Below are 11,610 nucleotides of genomic sequence, written 5' to 3'. Positions count from 1 at the left end.
AAATCCTAAACCTTCAAATCTAAACCCTAAAACATCAACTCTAAACCCTAAACATAAACCCTAAACCATATACTTTTATGAAATTCGAATCCTAAACCCTAAAACCCTAAACCTTCAAATTTAAACCCTAAAACATCAACTCTAAACCATAAACGTAAACCCTAAACCCTAAAACCCTAAACCTTCAAATTTAAACCCTAAAACATCAACTCTAAACCATAAACGTAAACCCTAAACCCTAAAACCCTAAACCTTCAAATCTAAACACTAACACATCAACTCTAAACCATAAACGTAAACCCTAAACCCTAAAACCCTAAGTTTAGGGTTTAGAGTTGATGTTTTAGGGTTTAGGGTTTATTTTTTTAGGGTTTAGGGTTTAGAGTTTACTTTTTAGAGTTTAGGGTTTAGTGTTGATAGTTTAGGGTTTAGTGTTGATGGTTTAGGGTTTATAGTTGAAGTTTAGGGTTTAGAGTTGAAGGTTTAGGGTTTAGGGTTTAGAGTTGATGTTTCGGGGTTTAGGGTTTAGAGTTGATGTTTCAGGGTTTAGGGTTCGTATTTTAAAAAAATAGGATTTAGGATTGATGGTTTAGGGTTTAGGGTTTTGGGTTCGTATTTAAAAACAAAATAGAGTTTAGGATTGATGGTTTAGAGTTTATAGTTAAGTTTTAGGGTTTAAGGTTTGAAATTCGAAATAGTATAATTCGATAAAAAGTTAAAATTTATTTAAATATTTATTATTATATATATATAAAGAACAAGAGCATAAAAGTGTTTTGCCACTTAATAAAGAATGTATTTTTGAAAATGTCTCTTTATTGGTGTTGAAAATGAAAAGTGGTAGCATGAAAGTGGTAAACATGTAATTTCCCCAAAATAGTTAAAATATATTCAAAACTCCAAAAATACTTAAATAATTATTAATTATCTATCCAAATATTTAAACCAAACCAATTTAAATTGGTTATCCAAATCTGAACCGAATCCTCAAAGATCTGAACCGAACACAAAATCCCAAACAGACCCGAAAACGAACCCGAATGCCCACCCCTAATCACTATTATATATCATATATGTGTCATCATTGGCTACAAAAATATGTGTTATCATATAATTAATCGTATTTTATACGTACCATCAAATAAATAATCCTATAATTAATAATATTTTATACGTACAATCATATAAATAATCACATATATTATATTTTTAAATTTTAATGTGAAATATAAAAACCATAATTTAAGTTGGTGTTTGAAATTGGGCTTTGTATTGTATATTTCTTATATATATTGAAAACATTTTTATAATGGTTATTGGAAAATATGTTAGTAAAAATCAAATTTTGAATATGATATAGATGAATTTTAAATTATTATTTTGATTTGAATATGTATATCAAGTAAGGATAAACCCGTTACTTTTTAATAAAATGTAATGAATTTCCAATTTTTTTAATAGCATAAGTCCGTTACTTTTCAGAAATTCAGGTTTGGGCGCTATCGAAGAAACCATCAAACCCATCTATCTTTCCGACAAGTGCTCTCTTCACAAATTTGGATCATCTGTTCTAGAGAGTTGTTCCGCAGATGAAAGATCAACAGTTTGCATGGATACTATGGTATATCTGGAAAGCTATGAATACTAAAGTTTTCAATAATCTAGACATTGATCCTTTGGATACGCTTAAATTGGCAGAAACAGAATCAACATTGTGGGCTGAGACACAGATTTTGAAGGAGCAGAGGACAATACCACAAATAGCAGATACGACCTTGCCGTCAATTCCAGGAATATGGTGTTTTGTGGATGGCTCATGGAAAGAGGGTGATACTTTTTCAGGACAAGCTTGGTACAACACTTTAGAAGGATTCGATGGATTGTTGGGGGGAATGAATGTTCGGGATAGTCTATCTCCCCTTCATGCAGAGATGGAAGCGCTACTATGGGCAATGGTATGTATGAGGAATTTACGTCAATTTCATGTCACGTTTGCAACGGATTGTTCTCAATTGGTGAAGATGGTTTCGGAACCAGAAGAATGGCCAGCTTTTGCAAATTATTTGGAAGATGTCAAGAATCTAAAAGAGAGTTTCACCCGATCAGAGATTATCTATGTACCACGGACGCAAAATACAAAGGCGGATAGAATAGCACACAGTGTTAGGAAGCAGCCGTCTTTCGTCGTTCACATGGATACAGATCACCCGGTTTGGTTTACAGAGTCAGTATGAATCTGTATAAGTCGATGACAAAAAAAAAATGTCAGTTACTTTTTTCCGTAACTTACTGCTATCCATGTTTCCAAACAACACTATTTTTTTTAACTGCTATCTATATTGTCAAATAAAAACTTAAAATACTTCTACTTTAATAAGATAGATAGAGATGAACCAGTGCAATTAAAGTAAACCCACCAATCTACTAACAGTGAGTCTAAAAAAAGAGTTAGAATATATGGTTTAGATCTTGTTTTTAAAGATGTTTATCACATAACTTCCTAACTGATTCCATCAATCTATTTGTTTTGGGGACCAATGCAACTAGAGCAATACCACCAATGTATATGTTTTGTTGTCTGGAAGTCATATGTAAAACGTGAAGTTGCTTTGTATAACAAAGCATCCTTTTGGGTGTTAGTTTATGGCGGGGAGTTTATGTTTGGGCTTATGGGTCCCAAACTCCCAATCTCTCAAATCAAATGACGTTATTAACTCGGCCCAATCAAATTTGTTTTTGTTTTTTCTTTCTTGTCAGTCTCTAACTCTCATCAACAACCAAAATCCCGCCATGTGGAAATCGCACATCATGATTAATGTTAGCAGATGATTGTCTTTAATACTTGCTTTATAGTGTTGGTTGAAGCTGGTCCACTTTCCATGACTTGCACATATATTAAGTCTAGACTTAAACCAAGGAAACTAGATCACTAATGCTTCATAAGGTTTTTTAACCACTTTTAAGATATACAAAAACCTTGTAATGGCATACTTATTTCACAGTGCGCTGGCGATAATGGGCAACAACAGTCGATTAAATCATATTCAGATTTAAGAATGTATCTATCGTAAGCGATTACAAAACAAACAATAACGTTATCTTCCTATACAATTAAAACTAAAAATCTTACCTAAGAACGAATTATCAAACAGACTGAAAACCACAGGCTAACTATCAAGAAAAAAATGCGATAAAGTAGTTAAAATATGCATCTTATTTACACCAAAAAAAGAAAAAAAAAAAAAGAAAATGCATCTTATATTTAGCACAAAAAAAAAGAAAGCATCTTATATGTGTACACTATGATCGAAAACATTTTCACTGTCCCAAAATGATCATCTTCTGAGAATATGAGGGGTTGATTCGTAAATAATAAGATTAGTAATGCTAAATTGAAATTTGTAATAAGTTAAGGGAGCAATAAATAAATATTGAGAGGACGGAAAAAGAGCGACGCCGTTCAAACATCGATTTTGTCTCTCCGGACCTGGAGATCTCTCTCTCTCTCTCTCTTCTTCCCCAATCCTTTCTATCGTCGCACGCGCACGCGCACGCGCCTCATCCTCATAAGCCTCAATTCAAGGTACCATCTCCGTTTCAAATTATCTCCCTTTAGAATATCTTAGATTCGTGCCATTGTTATTGCCATTCTACGCATACGTTTCTTTCATCCGCTTCAGAGAGAGGAGAACTTTCACATCTAGGGCCGGTGAAGATCATACTAGAAGTCTTAATTTGGATTAATTAGATGTGGGTTTCGAGATTAATTCTCGAAAATCCATCCCCTTTTAATCTTACCCTGCATATCTGATTGGTTGATTTTGAGTTAGACCCCCTTTTAAGATAAAACCTCTATAGAAGCTCTCTGCTTGTTTAGATCGATAAATATATTAAAAAAAAGAGATAGAAATGGGTATTGAAAGGGGGGGGGGGGGGGGAAGTATTTGATGGTTGAATTCGTGCCACATTGTTTGGTTATCTGATGTTGGTTTTGTAGTTTGGTAGGATGGGTGTGAAGCAGGCTCTGAGGAGCATCGATGCGTTCCCAAGAGCTGAGGATCATCTCCTTCAGAAAACTCAATCTGGTGCCGTTGGTAATGCTTTCTTCTTCTTCTTCTTCCCTTCTCCTTTGATGTGTGTTTGCTTATTTATTAACATCTTAGATTTATTGGTTATTTGTAGTATCCATTGTTGGGCTCTTTATAATGGCTACGTTGTTCTTGAGCGAGCTGAGTTACTATCTTAATACACTTACAGTGCATCAGGTATGTCTTTTGGTTCCATCAAAACCTGTTCCTTGGCTTGTAGTGGGTTTTCTCCTTTATATATGTACCCACTGTAATCAAAATGTAATATGGATCATGTATGTTTCTTGTAGATGTCAGTGGACTTAAAGCGTGGAGAAACTCTTCCCATTCATGTAAATATGACGTTCCCATCTTTGCCTTGTGATGGTAAACTTCCAATCCATTGATCGCATACTTCTTATCTCCATACCTTCTGGAATAGTAATGGTTGTAAACTTTGATCATTTTGATCTTTATTTGTTTTTTTTATAGTATTGAGCATGGATGCTATCGACATGTCAGGGAAGCATGAAGTTGATCTTGATACAAACATTTGGAAGGTAAGATGAATCAAGATGCTAATGCAAAAATCACAAAGTCTTTTTTTTTCTCTAGTGTACTGGTTTATAATAGACTTTAATTGCTCACTAACTACGAGTATATGCAGCTCCGTCTCAACAGTCATGGTCATATCATTGGCACAGAATATATATCTGATCTTGTTGAAAAGGAGCATGATCACTCATCTCACAAGCACGGTAACCATTCTAAACCTAAGCTAGAATGTGTATTTTCTCAATACGTTATTAGAATCTCACAAGTTTAGTTGAGGCGTACTATATGAGAGACTTAATCACTTCAATTTTGGTTTCTTTTGTGCTTCGCTGAAGATGAACACAAGAATGAGACGGAAGCTTTAAATCTACTTGGGTTTGACGAAGCTGCTGAGACGATGATTAAAAAGGTGAAGCAAGCATTGGCGGATGGAGAAGGATGTCGGGTATAGAACCTCATCCCTTTGTCAATAGACAAACTAGAAAACCAGAGACTGATCTGTTTGGCTGTTTCCCCCCAGGTTTATGGTGTTCTAGATGTACAACGGGTTGCTGGAAACTTCCACGTTTCAGTTCACGGGCTGAACATCTACGTTGCTCAAATGGTTGGTATCATTATCTCTCTCTTTATAAAATCATCTAAGTGCAAAAGTGTCTGAAACCACTAATCAAGAGAACATACTTTAAACTCAAGATTGGGTAATTTAGTTTGATTAAGTACCATGTGACCATTATTGATGTTTGATTCCATTGATATGACAATATGGAAGCCAGTAAATGCATTTTGCACCTCATTCACCGATTTAACTATTTGATATTCCATGCTCCTATTGCCTATTTTGCATACTATAGTATCTAACTGATCTCTTTTACCCTCTGAACAGATATTTGGAGGGTCCAAAAACGTAAACGTGAGCCATATGATACATGATCTATCGTTTGGGCCCAAGTACCCCGGAATTCACAACCCACTTGATGGCACAAACCGAATCCTGCATGACACCAGTGGAACCTTCAAATACTATATTAAGGTGTTTTATCTAAATCCATCACTGTTTTTTTCACTTACATCTCTCTGCATGGCTGTATATCTTTAAGTATGCTCTCATTAAGACACTTACTGGTCTGGCTAGTAGCTTTATGATCCATTTCGTGAGATACTGAGATATGAACATTATTTATAGTTGATGTCTTTCTGGTGTACGGCTTGCAGATTGTTCCAACGGAATATAGATATCTCTCAAAAGACATACTGACAACGAATCAGTACTCTTTAACGGAATATTACACACCAATGAACGCGTTTGACCGGACATGGCCAGGTTAGTCGATCAAACCTCATTTCCAGTGGTTCTTATTACTCTTTGTTGATGGCATCTATGATCTTTTTCATTTTCAGCTGTCTACTTCTTATATGACCTGTCACCAATCACTGTGACCATCAAGGAAGAACGCCGTAGTTTTCTCCACTTGATCACACGGCTTTGCGCTGTGTTAGGCGGTACCTTTGCTTTGACAGGTTCCATCCCATCTCTATCTAGTCTCAATAGTCATTTTTCAAAAAAAATATTTGCCTAATATAGTTATGTAATGGTCTTAAACAGGAATGTTAGATCGTTGGATGTTCCGTATGATAGAATATTTCACCAAGAAACCGAGTACCAGAAGCATACACAAGTGAAACAGAGAGAAAGAAAAAAAGGAAAGGAAGGAAGAAAGAAGAAATCTCTCAAAGCCCGAAACGTGTATCTACCTTCCGAGACAATACCCACCGGAGATTCCAGGGCAATTGATACATGGATGTAGTTTTTTTGCATGTTCTCAAGTCTTTTTGATCGCTTTCTCTCTCTCCCTTATGTATCTACTACTCTGGTCATCATCATCATTTAGTAGAATTATATGTAACTTTATACACACTTTTGTGCATCTTCTAACTTGACTGAGAAAATGGCCATGATTACAACCTCTCAAAGGTAATAAAAGAATAGAAACAGACAGGCAAACAACAGCCTTTGTATATATATATATATACTTATCAAACGTGTCGCGCGTGCATGTGAAAAAGCGTATACTCGTCGCAGGCGATCCTGACTAAAACCCTAGTTGGGAACACGTTTTTTTGTTAAAAAATTCCTTCTTCTCTCTCGCTCTGTCTCATTTCTCGTCTTCGTGGCCGTCGAATCTGAAATGATCGGAGTACTCCGCAGATCTTCCTTGCCGTCGAGGCATGCTCTCTCCGCCGCGCTGACCTCTTTTGACTCGGGTCTCTCACTCAATATCACTTCAGCCGCCACCGGAGCCTCCGTGAAGCTGAATCTGGTTGGGAATGGATCTACTCTCTCCTCCGCATCGTTCGTTATCAGCGCGAGGGACTTCCACATCAGATCTGAGCCTTCTATGGTTTCCCCGGCGAAGATCTCGTTTCGAGGTTACGCCACAGGGAGTGAAAGCAGCATCGGAGATTCAGCTAAGATCAAAATCTCTCCGGAGAATGTCAAACCATTGAGCAAGAAGGTACCATTTCCTTCTCTAAAACTCGTTCTTAGATGATTCTAATACAGTTATGAACCGTTGCTTCTTTCTTGTGTGTTGCGGTTTTAAATTAGAAGAAAGGAGGAGGAGAAAGCACATCAAAGATCAAAGGAACGAGGATCTGCATTGCGATCCGTTCATTCGATAACCCGGAGAAGGAAGCTTGGTGTCTTCCTCCTCACAGTCGCTACGCCGCCATGCCCGACACAAGGACCTTGTACACGGTGCTTCGTTCCCCTCACGTCGACAAGAAGTCCAGAGAGCAGTTCGAGATGAGGTTCAAGAAACGGTTTCTTGTCATCAAAGCTCAGAGCCACGAGCTTAGCAACAAGCTGTTTTGGTTGAAGCGTTACCGTATCCTCGGAGCTCAGTACGAGCTGCAGTTCCACTGCAAGACCCGTTTGGATATGTCTCCTGTGTTAGGCAGCAAGTGAGACAGGGCTTAGAGATATCGTTTCTGAGAATGTTTACAGGTGGGGGTTTTGACCTGATCCTGCAATAATGTCTGAATCTTACGGGATTCAACAGATAAGTCAGCTATACATGGTTTTAGTTTGAATTTTGGTGCGCAATGTTATATGCCAATTCATTATGTGTTTGTTAGATGATTTTTCTATTGAAATTGCTTGACAAAACAAAATAGACTTCCAATATATCATAGTTAGTCTTTTGAATGTTTTCATTAATAAGTAGTACCATATGAATTCTAATGCTGTGAAGCAGAGTAGAGAATTGGAAAAACACAATCCAGTAAGTTGAGCAATGGCCTTGGGACACAATTACCTCGATCCCACGCTTGCTCAGAGCAAGTTTAGTCTCAGTGATCACCAGACTTGTTATCAGTCTTCACGGCATCCCATGTACAGAGTCATACTATGGTTGAAGCCGCCATGAAAATCTTCATAAGCGCGAGTAGTTTACAGCTTTGAAAAAGAGTGGATCTATTTTGTCAGTAAAATGATTCTCATTTCCCAGCCGAGTAGTAGGTTAGACATGCACATTGAACAGATATTTTTAAAATTAATTAACATTAGTTAAAAGTCAAAATAACCAATTCAAATTGTGACGAAGAGTCGACAATTTCAAATTAGTATTTATAAAATCCGGAATTACTTAACTCGGCCCACTTTGTTCACACCTTTGGGCTCAAGGAAAAATAAACTCGCGCAGCAGGTACAGGAGTATACCATACACTCACCTGCAGGCGATTATAACAAAATATCTTTTTTTTTTTTTTTTAATACTTGTAGGAGGCGTAGATACTTTCAAGTTGCCACCTGCCTTCTTCTTCTTTAAAGGCCCCCTCACTAAAACCCTAAAACCCTAATTGGGTTTTCTCTGTCAAACATTTTCCTTCTCATCTCACCTCCCTCCTCTAGATCTGAAAATGATCAGCACAGTTCTCCGCCGATCCGTCCTTGGTGCCTCAAGGCGGACTCAGACTCTCTCCGCCTCTCTCACCTCCATCAACGCCGCTCTACTTCACCACCTTACTCCATCCCCCTCCGCCGCCACAGTCTCCGATCTCAAATCTGGCGCCGCTCTCCCTCAGACTACGAACCCGTATGGCGTTAAAGCGAGAGACTTTCATTTCCAATCCCGACCGTCGGAGTTCAGAGCGTCCATGGCTTCTTCCGCTGGATTCGCGGCTCAAGATTACGCCCCTTCGTATGACGGAGGAGATTCGGAGGAGAGTGTTGGCAGCAGCGGTGACGGCGGTGATGGGTTAGCGATATCTGACCTTGGGATCTCTCCGGAGATCGTCAAAGCTTTGAGTGGTAGAGGAATCGATAAACTCTTCCCTATTCAGGTATGCTCTTGTTTATTCAATCAGATCAATTTAAAGGTCTCTGCTTTTTCATTGATTTTTGATGTTTGTTGGTTTGTATAGAAAGCTGTGCTTGAGCCAGCGATGCAAGGTCGGGACATGATCGGTCGTGCTAGGACAGGAACAGGAAAGACCCTTGCTTTCGGGATTCCCGTCATCGACAAAATCATCAAGTTCAACGCTAAACACGGGTTTGTTTATTCCCTTGATTGATTGTACTTTGTGTTTACAGTCTAGTCTCTCTTCGTTTGCCTGTTTATGTAGCCTTTGATGTGTGTGACAGGCGTGGGAAGAACCCTCTTTGTTTGGTTCTGGCTCCGACAAGAGAGCTTGCTCGTCAGGTTGAGAAGGAGTTCAGGGAGTCTGCTCCAAGCTTGGATACCATCTGTCTGTACGGGGGTACACCCATTGGACAGCAGATGAGGGAGCTCAACTACGGTGTCGATGTAGCCGTTGGAACTCCGGGTCGTATCATCGATCTAATGAAAAGGGGAGCTTTGAATCTCTCAGAGGTTCAGTTTATTGTTCTCGATGAAGCTGATCAGATGCTTCAGGTTGGATTCGCGGAGGATGTTGAAGTTATATTGCAAAAGTTGCCTGAGAAGCGTCAGAGCATGATGTTTTCTGCTACAATGCCGAGTTGGATCAGATCTCTCACCAAAAAGTACCTGAATAATCCTTTGACAATTGATCTTGTGAGTAATCTCCCATACCTGCTTGTGAATATATTGGTTTAGCAGAGTTGTTAGTTAATGAGGTGACTGATTGTGTGTGTTTAGGTTGGAGATTCTGATCAGAAACTTGCAGATGGGATTACAATGTACTCTATCTCAGCAGATTCTTATGGAAAAGCATCCATCATTGGTCCTCTTGTAGAGGTATGCATGCTTCTGGTTGTGATTTTTCTTGTTATTTATCGGGAAGGCTTTTATAGTACTTTTTTTTTTTTTTTTCCGTTTGCAGGCGCATGGTAAAGGAGGAAAATGCATCGTGTTTACACAAACTAAACGTGATGCTGATCGCCTTTCGTATGGATTGGCGAAAACCTTCAAATGTGAAGCTTTACACGGTGACATATCGCAGAGCCAGAGAGAAAGAACACTAGCTGGTTTCAGAGATGGGAATTTCAATATCCTTGTTGCAACTGATGTTGCTGCTCGTGGACTCGATGTCCCTAATGTCGACTTGGTGAGTAAAAAAACTACACTCTTTTCTTGTTCTTAACGAGTTATGTTTCTTATCTTATTAACTCTTTCTTTTGATTGCGTGAATATAGGTAATTCATTACGAGCTTCCTAATAACACGGAGACGTTTGTTCACCGAACGGGGAGAACAGGTCGTGCTGGAAAGAAAGGAAATGCGATTCTTATTCATGGTCCAGAGCAATCAAGGGCAGTTAAAATGATTGAGAGAGAAGTGGGAAGCAAATTCACTGAGGTATATGACTCTATTACTTTACTTACCCTCTCTTTTTTTTTGTTTCTTCTACTTAGACTAAACTTTGGTATTGGGTTGGGTTAATGCAGCTTCCTAGCATTCCTGTGGAGCGTGGAAGCGGAAGCATGTTTGAAGGAATAGGTGGTCGATCTGGTGGATCCTATGGAGGAGGTATGAGGGATCGCAGTTCAAGCTATGGTGGTCGTTCAGGTGGTTATGGTGGTGGTGGTGGTAGTGGTAGATATGGTGGTGATCGTTCAGAAGGATCAGGCAACCGTTATTCTGGTGGTTCAGATCGTTCCTCTGGTTACGGGGGCTTTGGTTCAGGAGGTTCAAACCGTTCATCAGGAGGTTATGGGGGATTTGGTTCAGACCGTTCTTCACAGTCAAGTGGAAGGAGCAGCTTTGGTGGGTTTGGATTAAAGGATCCTAACAGCTCTTACTGAGTTAATGATCCGACCGGCAATAATGGAGGGAGGGCTTGGTGTCTCGAGTAGGGAGTTTAGTTACAAGGAGTCAAAGCTATGTTAGCTCCCTGTCTCATAAACAAACATTATTTTATTTTGAAGTTTATTGTCATCATTTATTTTCTACATGGGTAGAAGAAGTATTGTTCCTTTCTATTTGTACTTGGCCACTTCCATTAACATAAACGATTCTCTCGTCCATCATAAAGAGTATTAACCAAATAAACACTTGATTTGACTTAATCTTGCTATGTTCCCAACTTATCTCAATGCTGAACTGTCCGAACCATTAAATCATGGCAAGTGCTGACGAGAAGTTGCCCATTGTGCACTAACAGTGTATATATGATAATAAAAGATACTCGTAAGGTTTTCAATATATCTCCTATATATTAATTGAGAAGCATTCGAAAAATTAGAACCTTAATTTTGTATTAATTAGAAAAAAACCTAAATCCTAGGTGGCACTCTAAATGCCTTCTAAATTTCATTTCAAAGAATTCTAGAGCATCTAATATAAAGTATAGTTTAATCTAATGGTGTCACATTATTTCATAATTATATAACAGTAGAGAACATTATATTAACCTAAAATATAGGAAGTGTGTATTCTTTCCTTAAATAAAAGCTACGGAATTACCTAATATGATTTACATATATATGACAATCAATGATTATGAATAATAAAGATTTGATAACAATTTTTGCATCCTTCTTCATTTTT

The 11,610-nt window shown here is 38.3% G+C and overlaps 3 protein-coding genes across 5 annotated transcripts; all 3 read left to right on the top strand.

The window, feature by feature from the left end:
• Window positions 1-3,457: 3,457 nt before the first annotated feature.
• Window positions 3,458-6,587, top strand: LOC106292536 (endoplasmic reticulum-Golgi intermediate compartment protein 3). Of its 2 annotated transcripts, none has more exons than XM_013728144.1 (12): window positions 3,458-3,583; window positions 3,998-4,094; window positions 4,183-4,265; window positions 4,379-4,454; window positions 4,560-4,627; window positions 4,735-4,825; window positions 4,958-5,067; window positions 5,143-5,226; window positions 5,506-5,652; window positions 5,835-5,943; window positions 6,021-6,140; window positions 6,226-6,587. In XM_013728144.1, the coding sequence occupies exons 2-12, from the start codon at window positions 4,007-4,009 to the stop codon at window positions 6,300-6,302; spliced, it is 1,053 nt and encodes a 350-aa protein (XP_013583598.1). In that variant the 5' UTR covers window positions 3,458-3,583; window positions 3,998-4,006; the 3' UTR covers window positions 6,303-6,587. The 2 variants fall into 2 exon arrangements, with proteins under 2 accessions (XP_013583598.1, XP_013583599.1); XM_013728145.1 differs by having other exon boundaries at window positions 3,466-3,583; window positions 4,006-4,094.
• Window positions 6,588-6,738: 151 nt separating this feature from the next.
• LOC106292527 (40S ribosomal protein S10, mitochondrial) lies at window positions 6,739-7,758 on the top strand. 2 transcript variants are annotated; one of them, XM_013728131.1, is made up of 2 exons: window positions 6,739-7,135; window positions 7,231-7,758. In XM_013728131.1, exons 1-2 carry the CDS (start codon window positions 6,809-6,811, stop codon window positions 7,585-7,587), a joined length of 684 nt encoding a protein of 227 aa, XP_013583585.1. In that variant the 5' UTR covers window positions 6,739-6,808; the 3' UTR covers window positions 7,588-7,758. The 2 variants fall into 2 exon arrangements, with proteins under 2 accessions (XP_013583585.1, XP_013583584.1); XM_013728130.1 differs by having other exon boundaries at window positions 6,740-7,135; window positions 7,228-7,758.
• A 663-nt stretch (window positions 7,759-8,421) lies between these two features.
• LOC106295893 (DEAD-box ATP-dependent RNA helicase 9) lies at window positions 8,422-11,087 on the top strand. The gene is made up of 7 exons (XM_013731894.1): window positions 8,422-8,963; window positions 9,045-9,172; window positions 9,265-9,676; window positions 9,761-9,859; window positions 9,945-10,169; window positions 10,258-10,419; window positions 10,509-11,087. Exons 1-7 carry the CDS (start codon window positions 8,541-8,543, stop codon window positions 10,863-10,865), a joined length of 1,806 nt encoding a protein of 601 aa, XP_013587348.1. The 5' UTR covers window positions 8,422-8,540; the 3' UTR covers window positions 10,866-11,087.
• Window positions 11,088-11,610: the final 523 nt, after the last annotated feature.

This window comes from Brassica oleracea, chromosome C5 (genome assembly GCF_000695525.1).
Source record: "Brassica oleracea var. oleracea cultivar TO1000 chromosome C5, BOL, whole genome shotgun sequence".
Lineage (NCBI taxonomy): Eukaryota > Viridiplantae > Streptophyta > Magnoliopsida > Brassicales > Brassicaceae > Brassica > Brassica oleracea.
The sequence above is the reverse complement of the archived record's forward strand: the minus strand, read 5'-3'. Positions and strand labels throughout refer to the sequence as shown.